This window comes from Giraffa tippelskirchi, chromosome 6 (assembly GCF_054371585.1).
Source record: "Giraffa tippelskirchi isolate mGirTip1 chromosome 6, T2T-mGirTip1v1.2.pri, whole genome shotgun sequence".
In the NCBI taxonomy this organism is placed as follows: Eukaryota; Metazoa; Chordata; class Mammalia; order Artiodactyla; family Giraffidae; genus Giraffa; species Giraffa tippelskirchi.
Window position 1 is genome coordinate 18661291 of NC_137280.1, and position 16105 is coordinate 18677395.

A 16105-nucleotide genomic window follows, 5' to 3' on the forward strand; every position below is an offset into this window, starting at 1 on the left:
TTTTAAGCACAAAGACCACACAACCACATAACAAATGGACAATGAGAAGAACTATAAAATAACTGGTCTTCCAATTACACTTAAAAGATCATTCTGTTATTAAGTTGTGCATTTATTATAGAATTAAAACTAGCAAACCCTGTCACCTCAAATATCCAATCTGCTTTAAAAAAATAAAAATCCATCTTACCAATCACTGTATGACATCATGTAATAAATAGCTGGCCTCTGAAAATCATTGAAAGCAGATGGTTCATGGACAGAATCTGCTCCCATGTTATCAAAGATAAGCCAATCTCCCACATTCAGCTCAGGAAGAAGACAGTTTTCCACAATTTGATCAAGCTCATCACAGGATGGACCCCAAAGGCTGCTTGTAAACAGAGGCTCATCTGCCTTGTATTTCTGTAGGACAAAAAAGTATTTTTTTGTTAAGCTTTTAACTCAGGCAGGCGATGAACTTGAAGGTGGATAAGGACATTTTTTCACCATTTCAAATCAGATGTGCCCCTAAAGAAAGGCCTAGAGCCAGGGGCAGTGATACTCCTCCTTAACTCCATCTAAGTCAGCAACTTAGAGAACAAAGGACTTAACAGGACTCAGAGAAATACAAACCCTCAAAAAAGGGGCAACCTTCCCCCATACTAAAATATTTCTTTGAAATTGGGATGAGGGCTTCCCTGGTGACTCAGTGGTCAAGAATATCACGTGCCAATGCAGGAGACACGGGTTCAATCCCTGATCTGGGAAGACCCCATGTGCCACAGAGCAACTAAGTCCGTGCACCACAACTGTGCTCTAGAGCCTGCGAGCTCCTGGTTGCTACAACTAGAGAAAAGCCTGTGCAACAATGAAGACCCAGCACATCCAAAAATAAATATAATTTTTAAACTAGGATGCATTCTAAAAATAACAGCTCCATTCAGAAGCTGTCAAATAAGCAAGTTTGTAAGAAAACTTGCCTTATGAACCTCTGGAATGGTATTTAAGTCCTCAGACAGTTTACTTGCAAAAGAACCATAAACACCATCATTCATATAATACATGAAGGCTGGTTCATCACTTCCGGTCTTTCCTACTGGGGAAAAAAAAACAGGAAAAGTAAAGATGAACTTACAGTAAAACAGCTAAAAGGCATATCAAAGTCTGAATTAGTATTTATAGAATTGACTCATAGGTTTCACATTTTTCAAAATATAAACAGTGATATATACTGACATAACTTAAAACTGTTAACTTAAAATACTGAACACACTTCACCAAGGAGGATAACCAATGAACACATTTTAAAAAAAACTGCTTACATCATTATTTACCAGGTAAATGCAAATTAAAACTACACTGAGATACCACAACACACACCTACTGAGTGGATAAAATTTAACACTGACCAAAAAAAAATTAGCAAAGGTGGGAGCAATCAGAACTTGCATATATACATTGCCAGCAGAGGAGTAAAATAGCAACACCATTTTGAAATCTTCGTGAACACCTACTCTCTGACTCAGCAATTCTATTCTTACATCATTCACCTACAAAAAATGTCCACAATACTTGTTGTACTGTGTAATAATGCAGTAATAGTAGTTCTACCCTTAATAGCCAAAAACTGGAAACAACCAAACATTCATGGCAGGAGACTGGAAAAAAAGTATATGCATTCAAACAGTGGAATATTGCTGCTGCTGCTGCTAAGTCGCTTCAGTCATGTCCGACTCTGTGCGACCCCATAGACGGTAGCCCACCAGGCTCCCCCGTCCCCGGGATTCTCCAGGCAAGAACACTGGAGTGGGTTGCCATTTCCTTCTCCAATGCATGAAAGTGAAAAGTGAAACTGAAGTTGCTCAGTCATGTCCGACCCTTAGCGACCCCATGGACTGCAGCCTACCAGGCTCCTCCGTCCATGGGAGTTTCCCAGCAAGAGTACTGGAGTGGGTTGCCATTTCCTTCTCCGAGTGGAATATTAATTGGCAATAAATAAATATAAAATGAAATGCTCTATCAAATATTATACTGAGCTGTCTTAAACAGAAGAATATACATGATCCCACTTATAAGAAGTTCAAGGGCAGTCCAAACTAATCTATGCTGGAAAAATAATCAAAATTAAACAAAAACAAAGATATGAAAATTATTTTATTTTGATAGGGATGAGATTGTACTGGTTCTTAAAGGGAATCACTCACCTGGGAAAGTTTATCTAACATAAGGCTATCTAAACATCAGCTTCAAGAAGAGTCTGGTGGAATGGGACGTTAGCTATGGCATTTTGAAAAGCTCCCTAGCTCCTCCCTACAGATGGATGAAGAACACCCATAACGTCATAACCCATCAAATGTCCAAAATTATATTTACATGTGATAGTATCTGATGAACTCATCTTCAAACTAACTGGAATTGTTTACTAACAGGAAACTATAAACTTTGTAACTTACCTCCAGAGGAAAACTTGTCACTTTCAACAACTTTCTTTGCAACAATATTAACTGCAAGTGTAAATGCAGAAGACACAAAGTAGCTTCCAGGTTCAGAAATTATCTTGATGCCAGATCCTTCAGGAAAGTAAACATCCAACAAAGGGCTGATAACATGATTAACCTATGGATTTTAAAACCCACATTATGGTTTTAATACTGGATTAGATAATTCACAACATTAAGAGATTGACAGCTATTCAATTTTTTAGGAAAATTAAATAGCTGAATTACAGACTATGAAGCTTAGAAATAAAGCAGGCTTTCAAGTCATCAAAGTTGATTTTCTAACTATCAGAATGGCATTAATTTAAAAAGTTTTAATTCCAGTGGCAAATGGCTCCTGGTGATTGAAAAGTCATTGTTTCTATATTCAATCACTAGTGATGAAGGAGCAAAATTTCAAATCAGTTTCTATACCGGAGTTAGATGAGAACTGATGTGTATCTGAATAAAACAGTTCAAGCTCTGTAAGTGATGAATGAATTAATCCGTTGTCATCAAGCACTGAAAACACAAACTTTCCATGATAAAATTATGCTACAGAGTTTAAACTTTTCCAAGGTCTTCTATTACCTATTCATTTTCTTACAAATTTTACACAATGTTACAGCTTTAGTTGCCGCTATAAAAACTCTAGTCTACAAATCTACCATTTAAGTAGACAAGAATGAGATTAGTCTAGTATGTCCATCCACTGAACAATGTTTACCTCTTCCAATTGAAATTCAGTTCCTGTGAAGCCTCCACCAATGTCTAACATGTTCATTGCGAAGCCAAATTCTCCCTAGAGATGCAGGAGGGGAAAAAAAAATCTTTAAACACTTTTCCAAATCGCAATGCATACAGGGACATCACACACACACAAAAATCCTCTAAGGGAGGTAAATAATCTCTGTTCTGATCTTTAGTAAATTTCTTGCTTTCTACTAACAGAAGCAGATTATTTCATTATATTTTCCTGCTATTGTCTGTACTGTCTTTAGACATACACAAGTAAGTAACTATTGCATCTCTCTACACCCATTTTTTTAAATGTGCATGTCATAAATAAGTACGATCAGAATACTTTAGAAGTAGGAAAAAAAGCTGAATATTTGTCTTAAATAACATCTTGGCTTAAATATCAAAATAATTTAAGGGAAAAACTTACAGCCATGTCAAATACACATCGCGCATCAGATAGAGCATGTACATATACTTGAGATTCTTTGCAAGCACTTGAAACATGAAATCTGAAAGACATCGAGTAATAAATTTGAAGCCGCAGCAAATTTTAGAGGCCCTTCCTTTCTAATTCACCATATTCACACAAAAAAGTATTCACATTAACTTTACTCAATATTTAAAGCATTAGAAACATGAACCTCTAATTACCCAAGTTACAATACCAGCCTTTTAGAAAAGGCAGTGTTTGGTTAATAATTTTTTAAATAATAAGTTATCAGTTATACTTCACAGCTATCAGATAGGGACACCCTTTTTATATGGTAAAGTAGCAATAAATTGTTACTTTGTTAAAAGTAACAATCTCCCAATAAAACTGGGTGACAAAATCTTCAATTTTGAATGCACAATTTTACCTGAAAATATAAAAATCTATTGTGGGACTTCCCTGGTGGTCCACTTGCCAACGCAGGGGACACAGGCTTGATCCCTGGTCTGGGAAGATCCCACATTCCAGAGCAACTAAGCCCTTGAGCTGCAACTACTAAAGCCCAAGCATCTCTTGTGCTCCACAACAAGAGAAGCCAGAGTAACCTCCGCTCTCCAGAATTAGAGAAGGCCGGCTTGCAGCAATGAAGACCCAGTGTAGCCAAACACAAATCTTTTTTTAAAAAAGTATCTATTGAGAAATAAATACAAGTGAACATTAATTCAGTTAAGCAATACTGATAATTGTTTATATTGCTCATTAATAGTGATACTTATCAAAGATTCAGACTATTTAAATTTGAGAGGATTCCCTGGTGGTCCAGTGGCTAGGACTCTGCTCTTCCACTACAGGGGGCCTGTGTTCGAACCCTGTCAGGAAACTAAGATTTGGCAAGCCACGCTGCAAGACCAAAAATTAAATTTTAAAATTTAATTAAAGTATGGTCCTTTCTGTATCAATTGTGGCAGTGGTTACAACAATGTTAAAATTCACAGAATACACCTCAAATCAGTTTTCCTGTGTGTTAACAATAAAATTAACTGAAATATGAAAACTCTCAAATACTGTCAATATTGTCAACTAAGGTAGAATTAAGTTTAACAGTGGTGATTCTTTATGCCTCTTTATGAACAATTTTAAAATCTGGCAGTCACTGCTCCAAATCTGATTCAGATCATGGTTCGGAAACTATGATCAAATCATCAACTCTCAGTCTTAGTTTCCTCATATATAAAAACTGAGAGGATAAAATAGTCCACTGATTTTTTTTTGACATGCCCCTGAGGGATTAAAAAGGAGAAAATAAAAAGTCTTGGGATGGGAAAAAGAAAAATTGAAATGATGTGTCCAACAACCATTTTGGTATTCATCAGAATTCTAGTAAATCCTTCCATTCAATTTAAAAAGAAGTGATTTAAATCACTAAGCGAACTGTTATTTACTGTTTTTTCTCTTTAGTAGGTGAAGGTGAGGTCCATACAAGTACAAAATAGTATAAAGGATAAACATTTATTTTCCTAAACTAAGAAAACTATGTATAGTAAATCAGAAATTTAATCTATTAGAGTTTATACAAAAGAAAACCTAAATTGGTAAACAGAAAGACTAAGATTATCACCACAAAATGAAATTTAAAACAACTACTCACTTAACTCCAATAATTTGGACACCAAGTTCCTTAGCACATTCCAAAAGATGCCTACAGTTCTTCAGGGAAGTGCCAAACTTCATGTTACCCTCTTCACCTCCAATACTATCTTCTGTTGCAATATGTAGTAAGACCCTAAGAGAAGGGGAAGATGATTGGGGCAGAGTTGGTTTACATCATCATCAGCACATGTGAAGCCTGAAGATTGTAGGAAGTGTGTTGATAATGTTGTCAGTGCTCCATAATCCAGCGTCGGATGAATCAAGTGAACCTAATGAAAAACAATCCTGTATAGAGAAAAAACTAGCAATTAGGGACTAAAGCATGAAGCTTACAAGGATGGGAATTTGGAAAATGCAGGAAGTTAAGACTCTGTTGTAGCAGCAAGAGTCGGTTGGGCTCTGTAATGAAAGACGACATTACTTTCAAATGAAGTTCATCAGTCTATAAACCCACCTAGAAAGACTAAATTGAATAGCAATGCCATTACTGTCTTTCAGTAAAAACTATCAGGGCTTTAAATGCTTCAAATTTCCTAAAAAAGTTCTAGCTAGCGAACCTTCTACCATTTATTCAGAACCATTCCTCCAATTAATCACATAGATCTAACAAGATAAAAAAATTTTTTTAACGTATCTTAACAGCAGCCTTTTAGACTACTGATTCAAATCTATTTGGTATTTCCTTCCAAACCATGACAACCATGACAAAGTGATCAAGACTGTCAGGCAATCTCTGAGCAACCACAGATCACTTAAAAAAACAATTATGCAAAACTGCTATTTGTAAAAGCAAAATTATTCTACCTACAGGATACCTTTCAAAGAACACCATTAAAGTCAGTAAGAAAATTATCAATATAAGGAAAATATGGACATGATACACATTTTTGGAAACATATACCACACAATAACTTATTAAGAAGAAAATTTTGTATATTTTGTAAATATACTTTTAGCATATTCTATATAAAATCCTCTTGATATACCAGTTCATGGTAGTATTTATTTTGCCTTAAAATTTCTGTTTTTTATTTAAAGCATGGCGAACTTTTATTTTATTTATTTATTTTTTGGTTGCACTGTGTGGTAGGTGGGATACTCCCCGACCAGGGATTGAACCCATGCCCCCTGCATTGGGAGCTCAGTCTTAACCACTGAACCACCAGGGAAGTCCTGGTGTTTTTAAGCAGTAAAGTTTTTAGTTAGAAAATAAATATTGGGACCCATGTAGGGTACAAGTAAAAACATTATACTTCCTGTTTGAAGAGAAGGGACTTAAGGACTAGGTTCCTAAGACACTGACACAAAGGACAACCATCTAAGAAACCAAGGCTAAGGGCAGATTAAACCCTTAGCTAGAAGGAAAAGAGCTGAGCAAAACACATTCTGTTCCCAATATGACAAATAACTAGAATGGTTAATATAACTGTGAAAATATAGCCATAACTTTAATTTGATCATTCTACCAACCAGATTTTCTTCCTTGAATTAAAGATTATACACAAATTATATCCCCAAATGCCCTTATCTCATCCTAGTTGTCCATGAAGGATCAGAAGTAGCCAATAAAAATGGTAGTAGTATTTTCCGTGTAGTAAGTTACAATAATTACAACATATACCACTGCTCTATATAAATGCCCCCCTCTGCTTCCCAGACTAAACACAACCCCAAATCTTAGGTAAAAAAATATTCCCTTGTACCTAATTTTACACTTACTTGGCATTTGGGTGGTTACGTGCAATTTTCTTCAATTCAACTTCATTGTCACATGTCATGATATTAACTCCAACTTTTGCTGCATACTTTATCTGAGACACTTGCTTGCAAGGACTTATGTAAATGATGTTTTCTGGAGATACACCCAATTCTTGCACTAAAGCCATTTCAGTCTAAAAACAGATTTTAGACAGTGTCATCTAAAAGGCAAGCTTTCTATTACTTTTCAATCACTGCCATATACCTTTATTTTCTGGTTAAATTCAAATTATGTAAGGTTAACTTAGGATTACGTACATCACAATTCATATTCTCGTAATGCTTGCTGTATTATACTCTGTTAAAAACCTTTTAAAAGGTATACAGGCATATCTCATTTTATTGTGCTCTGCAGATAATTCCATTTTTTAAATTGAAGATTTGTGGCAACCCTGTGTTGAGCAAGTCTGTTGGCACCATTTTTTTCAACAGCATTCTTTTTTGAGGTATGTACATTATATTTTAGACATAATGCTGCTGCTGCTGCTAAGTCGCTTCAGTCGTGTCCGACTCTGTGCGACCCCATAGATGGCAGCCCATCAGGCTCCGCCGTCCCTGGGATTCTCCAGGCAAGAATACTGGAGTGGATTGCCATTTCCTTCTCCAGTGCATGAAAGGGAAAAGTGAAAGTGAAGTCAGAAATAATGCTACTGTATACTTAATAGACCACAACATAGTATAAACATAACTTTTATACGAACTGAGAAATAAAAAAATTCACGTGACTTGCTCTACTGCAGTGGTCTGGAACTCAATCCACAGCATCTCTGAGGTATGCCTGTCATTACCATCAGAGAAATCTCCCAGTTTAGGATATTATCTTGCTGTCATCAGAAGTAACCTGACCAAACTAGCTCCAGGCTAAGAATGAGGAACAAATAAAAGTTTCTGATTAAAAATAAAGAAAGCTTATAAAGTCTCATCTCACCGTAATGTTCCTTTCATTGGTATACTTGAAAGTCTGTAAATTTCCAGTATTAAATGGCAAACTTAAATGAGTTAAAAAATGCATCCGTAGGTCAAACTTCCTTGCAATTGTTCTCCTACTGCTATTGGTCACCAAATGCTGATTTCAGTTGCTAAGTCATGTCTGACTCTTTGCAACAGGCTTCTCTGTCCATGGAATTTCCCAGACAAGAATACTGGAACAGGTTGCCATTTTTTTCTCCAGGGTATCTTTCCAACCCAGGGATCAAACCCGAGTCTCCTGCATTGGCAGGTGGATTTCTTTGCCACTGAGCCAACAGGGAAGCCCCACCAAACATTAGTCAATTTTAAAATGTTGCAGTTCAATAACAAAGTAATGAAAATGACTTACTTTACTAGAACAAGCAAATCCAGTTCCAAGAGCTGCCAAAATCTCAAGCACAGCTGGAGTGGAGTTGCACTTCACGGTGTAGAATGGCTTTATCTGAGCCACTATGTTCTGCCATTGACTGTGCTTCTTCACAATCTTTCCAAGATCTCCCACAAAAAATGCATTTTTCCCTGTCTATTATAGTCATGGAAAAAAGAAACATAAGAACTACTGAAAACAGAGTATTGTTAAGTAGGAAAGAACTCGTTTCCTTCACAAATGAGCCAAGATAAATATTTACATACCACCACATTTAAGGCTTTTTTTTTTTCTTAGCCTCGCCCTGGGAAAACCACCTTCTTGATCAAGGTATCTCCCCTGCCAGGTAAGTATAAGGCTTGTTTCTTTTTAAACTTGACTGTTTGCTGTGCTATGCTGACATAGAAAATATTCTCTTAGATTAAAAAAATTAAAAAATAGTGTCAATGAGAGTGACTTTCTACTTCAGAACTGCTCCAATTTTATTGCTCATGAGTGGAAGGGAAGGAGATTACTTATATCATTCCATGCATTCCTTAATTGTTTAAACCTACTTTAACAGTACAGGATCTAATTCCCTAAAAAGGTGAGTAGAATGAGGAATGCTAAACAAAAAGCTATATCCCCAATGTGAACTGCAGTTAAAGACAATAAAACAAGGGAACAAAAGAAATCCATTTTTAAGGAGGTAAGTTGGTAGTATTTGTAGAGGTGACAAAACTAAATTTAAAAATACAGAAGTACACTAAATGCCAGATAAATCCAAGTCCAGTGGTTAGGACTCAGTTTTTGCTGCCGGGGCGTGGGTCCACTCCCTGGGTCAGGGAACTCAGATCCCACAAGCCGTAGGAAGAAAGAAAGAAAAAGTAAACTGATTTTAATTACACATCTGGGAAAAGATCGTGATTGATTCTGAAGCTGGAGCTACCCTAGGGGTAGAGAGATGACTACACATCTCATCCAGAGAATAAATTACCCAATGTTAGATGGCAGACAAAATAATCTTTATTTAAAACATACAACATTCATATATTGTTTGAAAAGTCATAAAAATATTCCTGTTTTCTATAATCCCCATTATTTGAAGATAAACATTATTAGAATATACTGACCAAAGACAGGCTGCCACCCTTAATGTTCTGACCCAGGAAGTGTTGTAGAAGTGACTGAGACTAGTGACGTGAGAGAATTCACCGTGGAGTGACTTGGCTACAGAATAAGTGTCATTCTTCCGCAACCCCCAAAAAAGAATTCTGATGACAGAAGAGAGCAGCAGGATTGTGCTGGTGTGAGAGAAGACTTAATCATATCTGTACAGGTCAAGAGAAAGCTTTTTGGGTATCCTATTACTGAACATCACTAACCTGAAAATACTTCTTCAAATTTGGAGAATATAGGAAATTAGCTCCAACAAAAACAAATTCTTTCAGTAAGGCAATAAACAAAAATTACTGTATCAGTAAGTATAAAACAAAAATTATCTTAAGTAGCAGTAATGATGCTTCGTATTTCAGAAATTAGTATAAACACTGTATTTTAAGAAATCCCATATGACACACTTACCAGGGTATGTTCATAAACATAGTTATCAATAACATTTCCAAGGTTTGTTCCTTCATCCAACAGGCCAACGGAGTAGTTTGCATCGTCAATAAATCCTTTCATCTCAGCCGTATTCCACAAAGCCGAAAGTCATAAACCAGGAAAAACAAGAGACGGGCCACAAAGCCTTACGTCTGGGTCCTTAGAATATGCAACAAACTGTCAAAATAGAAGTTATTTCAAAGTATGTATTATTTCATTAGTTAAACTTAATATTTTTGTTATATGAGCTGTCAGTTGAAGTGTGCTAATAAGAGGTACCTAATTTAGTGAAGAATCTGTGTAATCATGTACCATTTTCAGAAACACTAGATCACCAATATCCTTTCCTTAGCGCCCATTTTAAAGCAAATGTGAATTTATACATAAAAAGACAAGCTTAATATGACAATTTCTTGAGAAGGTAGATGAAACATATGCAGAATATGTTACAAATCAACATCATCACCTTATTTACATAGAGCTGCAGAGCCAGTCTGTTTTATTCATCTTGTTTTGTGGTTCTCCCATATAACACAAACAACTTCACTCATTTTAAGTAAAGAAAGCTAGTGAAATAAACGTCTGCAGCTAAGCAATCAAAATAGTCCGAACTTCAACACACTGCCAGTCACGTAACCAGTGTGATACCAGGTAACTGCAGATAAACGTCTTCTAAGTAAAATTCTAGAGTAGGTGATGTGTAAGCAACAGGAATGGGTGAAAGTGGAGGCTGACTTCAGGAGGACATCTGTAGCTCTGATACAGACTATCTGGATCCCACACCACAAGCTACCACAGAACTAGTTCAATCAGGTTAACAGTTAAATCTCTTTGAGGTAAGCTTATTTGGTGAAAATGTTTCTGGACCATAAGTCAGAAAACCTAGTCCTGGCTTTGTCATTTAATAGCTGTGCAATCCATGGTCAACTACTTCAAAAAACTGTTGCAAAAAAAAAAACACAAAAAACCACAATCAGTTGTTTAAGTGCTGCCTTGAAAGAGCTAAATGCCAGAAATGCAAGAATGTCACTGTAATTTGAAACTAGGTATATGTTAGGGACCTATATATACATCATAAACATTTATTTACTAAGAACTCTGATTTTTAAAAAGGCATCATACTGAATGCAACTCTTCCCCAATCAAATCAAGTTTCCCTCTTTCTCCAAGTCACCCACTGTCCTCTGGAGCAGCCCATACCTAAGTTTATCTTCTTTGCTGAATTTACTGGTCCTTATCCCCTCGAGAAGGAAATGGCAACCCACTCCAGTATTCTTGCCTGGAGAATTCCACGGGCAGAAGAGCCTGGTAGGCTATAGTCCATGGGGTTGCAAAGAATCAGACACGATTGAGTTACTAACACATACATACAAGGTTACTTTAGGCAAAGATTTCTTTTAATATAAAGGCTATAAACAACCAGTTCTCGAGACAGATGCTCTCACTCCTTGTCTGGGACTGATTTCTGGGTGCCACATTAATTTTAATGGACTTAGACTAGATTCTGGAAACATACACAGCTTTTCCTGCCTCTTTGATTACTCCCTTTTTCTTCCCCTCCCCCTGCTCTATGCTAGAGTTCACCTCAAGTGGAGGCCCTTGTCCTAAAAATATACTCCATTTCAATGGTTCTCAAAAGTATCAGCTTTTTGGTTGCACCAAAACAATTCGTCAATAAGCCACAGCATTAGTCAATTTCATGAAATACAATATTTTAAAAACAGTAACAGCTCTATTTCCAAGGAGTCAACTACATTCAGTTTACTGAGAAAATCTTAAGATTATCATACCAGAAATGATTTAAATCTGTGCCCAGAAAGTAGACATTTAGGCTTGAGGATACATGTTTATTTTAAGCAATGTAAGACCAATCAGAACATCAATTTTAGGGGGATATTCAACAGCACTAATGCAAACAGAATGATAAAGGTTATACGTTCAAAAAGATCATTTATCCCATTAATAATGAAAAATACTTAATTAAGATCTTTAGCCTGGTATTTCAGCTCATCAGATTCCTAAGTAGTTTCTACTCTCTATGCAGTATTTACCTGGGAAGCTTGAGTTATCAATTATGGACCATCACAGGGAACTGCTACCAAATGTAAAGTTCTAGTTTTTAAAGTCAGGACAAGAAGAACCTCAATTTCCTTCAGCTAGAGATGGTTGGATGGCATCACTGACTCAATGGACATGAGTCTGAGTAAACTCGGGGAGTTGGTGATAGACAGGGAGGCCTGGCGTGCTGCAGTCCATGGGGTCGCAAAGAGTCGGACATGACTGAGTGATTAAACAGGGTTTATGGGAAGGCTAATTTTCCTCTGACATTATGATCCTAAATGGTCACAAAAACATCAGCTCCATTCATCCCAGTCTTATCTGCTGATTGCCCACATTCTTCACAAATTTTTGTAGATTAAGTAAGGTTATGGTTATGTGAGTGAAAGTTGCTCAGTAGTGTCCAACTCTGTGCGACCCCAGGGACTGACTGACTATACAATCCATGGGATTCTCCAGGCCAGAATACTGGAGTGGGTAGCCATTCCCTTCTCCAGGGGATCTTCCCAACCCAGGGATTGAACCAGGGTTCTCCTAAGGATTTTTTTGCCACTATAATAAAGTGAGTATCTCATTAAAGCGAGTCACATAAATTTTTTGGTTTCCCCCTTCATATAGTAGTTCCGTTTATACTATCCTGTAGTCTATCAAGTGTATAAAAAAAACAACAACAAACTCCACCAAAACCCCAAACAATGTACATACCTTAACTAAAAAATATAATGCTCTTGGGAAAATGGCACCAACAGATTGCAGAAAACAAGGTTGCCACAAACCTTTAATCTATAAAAAATGCAATCTTTGCCAAGTATAATAAATCCAACACAACTCTCAGGCTCTTTGATAGAGACAACGACATCCCCAAATCAATTAGCCATTTCTCAGACATATGAACTCCCATAGTTGTTAATAAACTCTACACTTTATTCACATATGGTACCAAAACATCCTATCATGCCTTCTTCCAGTCTTCAAACCTTAAGACTAGTTTCTACATAACAACCTTGTTCCTTCTATATCTCTTGCCTAATTCTCAGGTAAACCCTAAAATTCTTTTTTCCTTTTTTAATCTTATCAATAGTTTATATGCAATAATGTACACCCTCATTCTGATTAATGCATACACCAGAATAACCATCACTATCATAATTCTTCATGTCCTTTTGTCCACCTCAGGCAAACATTTATCTGCTATCAGTACAGACTCTTGTAGAAGTGAAATAATTTTAAATATTAATTGTAAAGGTCAAACTAAAACAGCTGACAAATAAATGTACTATCAATATGAATAAAAATGTTCAAGTATGCCTTGCTCTAAAGGAAAGATTTAAGAGTGCATGTAGAGTGGCTTTATTCCCATCACTGAAATAGAGCTCTCACTTCTGGAGTAACCATAGGGTTGTTTACCAATTCCAATCTGACTCACAAAAGGAGTGTGACAGAAAAATAAAATTTGCTACATTGGCAGGACTGACAAAAAGGATTCGGGGACTAACACACTTGAAACCACTAAAACAGGTGTCAACATAGTATTTTGTACTTTCTTAATTATACTGAGCACTGCAGTAATAGTTGATTAAAACTTCCAGATGTTAAAGCTGGTTTTAGAAAAGGCAGAGGAACCAGAGATCAAATTGCCAACATCCGATGGATCATCGAAAAAGCAAGAGAGTTCCAGAAAAACATCTATTTCTGCTTTATTGACTATGCCAAAGCCTTTGACTGTGTGGATCATAATAAACTGTGGAAAATTCTGAAAGAGATGGGAACACCAGGCCATCTGACCTGCCTCTTGAAAAACCTGTATGCAGATCAGGAAGCAACAGTTAGAACTGGACATGGAACAACAGACAGGTTCCAAATAGGAAAAGGAGTACGTCAAGGCTGTATATTGTCACCCTGCTTATTTAACTTCTACGCAGAGTACATCATGAGAAACGCTGGGCTGGATGAAGCACAAGCTGGAATCAAGATTGCTGGGAGAAGGACATGGAAGCAACCTAGATGTCCATCATCAGACGAATGGATAAGGAAGCTGTGGTACATATACACAATGGAATATTACTCAGCCATTAAAATAAATACATTTGAATCGGTTCTACTGAGATGGATGAAACTGGAGCCCATTATACAGAGTGAAGTAAGCCAGAAAGAAAAACAACAATACAGTATACTAATGCATATATATGGAATTTGAAAGATGGCAACGATAACCCTATATGCAAGACAGAATAAGAGACACAGATGCATAGAACAATTTTATGGACTCTGAGGGAGAAGGTGAGGGTGGGACGTTCTGGGAGAATAGCACTGAAACATGTATATTATCATATGTGAAACAGAACACCATTCCATGTTCGATGCATGAGACAAGGGCTCAGGGCCGGGGCAGTGGGATGACCCAGAGGGATGGGATGGGGAGGGAGGTGGGTGGGGGGTCCAGGAAGGGGAACACATGTAAACCCATGGCTGATTCATGTCAATGTATGGCAAAAACTATTACAATATTGTAAAGTAATTAGCCCCCAACTAAAATAAATAAATTTATAAAAAAAAAAAAAAAAGATTGCTGGGAGAAATATCAATAACCTCAGCTATGCAGATGACACCACCCTTATGGCAGAAAGTGAAGAAGAACTAAAGAGCCTCTTGATGAAAGTGAAAGAGGAGAGTAAAAAAGTTGGCTTAAAGCTCAACACTCAGAAAACTAAGATCATGGTATCTGGTCCCATCACTTCATGGGAAACAGATGGGGAAACAGTGTCAGACTTTATTTTGGGGGGCTCCAGAATCACTGCTGATGGTGATTGCAGCCATGAAATTAAAAGACGTTTACTCCTTGGAAGGAAGGTATGGCCAACCTAGATAGCATATTTAAAAGCAGAGACATTACTTTGCCAGCAAAAGTCCGTCTAGTCAAGGCTATGGTTTTTCCAATGGTCATGTATGGACGTGAGAGTAGGACGGTGAAGAAAGCTGAGCGCCCCAGAATTGATGCTTTTGAACTGTGGTGTTGGAGAAGACTCTTGAGAGTCCCTTGGACTGCAAGGAGATCCAATCAATCCATCCTAAAGGAGATCAATCCTGGGTGTTCATTGGAAGGACTGATGTTGAAGCTGAAACTCCAATACTTTGGCCACCTCTTTCGAAGAGTTGACTCATTGGTAAAGACTCTAATGCTGGGTAGGGTTGGGGACAGGAGAAGGGGACGACAGAGGATGAGATGGTTGGATGGCATCACTGACTCGATGGACATGGGTGTGGGTAGACTCCGAGAGTTCGTGATGGACAGGGAGGCCTGGCGTCGCAAAGAGTCGGACACAACTGAGCAACTGAACTTAACTGAACTGAAAACCAATCTAATAACATCTATCCTTAAAAGATGGTACATGTGGAGCTCTATCTTGGTTTATCTTTTCAGATGCTCCCTAGGATGGAGAAGGGAATGGCAACCCATTCCAGTACTCTCCCCTGGAAAATCCCATGGACGGAGGAGCCTGGTGGACTGCAGTCCATGGGGTCACGAAGAGTCCGGACACGACTGAGCGACTTCACTCTCACTTTTCACTTTCATACACTGGAGAAGGAGATGGCAACCCACTCCAGTGTTCTTGCCTGGAGAATCCCAGGGACGGCGGAGCCTGGTGGGCAGCCGTCTATGGGGTCGCACAGAATCAGACGTGACTGAAGTGACTCAGCAGCAGCAGCAGCTCCCTAGGAAGGTCTTGAGATTCCTGGCCCACAGTAGGTGCTGAGAACAGATGGACCAAGGACAACTGATTCTAAGAATGGGAGTTTTGAAACTTAAAGGTTGTGGTGGCAACAGCAAGGAATGCCCTGAAGTGTGTTGGAAAAAAAAGTCCATCTTTCACATCTTAAAAGGAGCCAAAACCTTGATATATACAAGTAATCCACACGTAAAAAGCAAAAGTCAGTTAAAAACTAAAAGCTATGTCCAGAAAAAACTGTTTCCTCAAAAGAATCCACAAAACACAAAAACCTTCAGGGAAGAGAGTTTCTAACAAATTTTAAGCCAACAAACCCTGTGCTCAAATGAAACATTCACTTGGAAGCCCAGTATTTCCAACA

The 16105-nt window shown here is 37.6% G+C and overlaps 1 protein-coding gene across 32 annotated transcripts in view; it reads right to left on the reverse strand.

The window, feature by feature from the left end:
* Window positions 1-16105, reverse strand: part of AZIN1 (antizyme inhibitor 1) — a 36503-nt gene that overhangs the window by 2348 nt on the left and 18050 nt on the right. For 14 of the 32 annotated variants that reach the window (XM_081503521.1, XM_081503529.1, XM_081503524.1 and 11 more), the window contains 9 exons: window positions 9938-10135; window positions 8357-8530; window positions 7000-7172; window positions 5279-5413; window positions 3628-3709; window positions 3187-3261; window positions 2436-2598; window positions 963-1075; window positions 191-405 (listed from right to left, as the gene is read on the reverse strand). In XM_081503521.1, the coding sequence (XP_081359647.1) occupies window positions 191-405; window positions 963-1075; window positions 2436-2598; window positions 3187-3261; window positions 3628-3709; window positions 5279-5413; window positions 7000-7172; window positions 8357-8530; window positions 9938-10039 (1232 nt within the window). In that variant the 5' untranslated portion in view covers window positions 10040-10135. Of the gene's footprint in view, window positions 1-190; window positions 406-962; window positions 1079-2435; window positions 2599-3186; window positions 3262-3627; window positions 3710-5278; window positions 5566-6999; window positions 7173-8356; window positions 8531-9937; window positions 10224-16105 lie in introns of all 32 variants that reach the window. The other 18 variants (XM_081503503.1, XM_081503512.1, XM_081503507.1 and 15 more) reach the window with 4 other exon arrangements.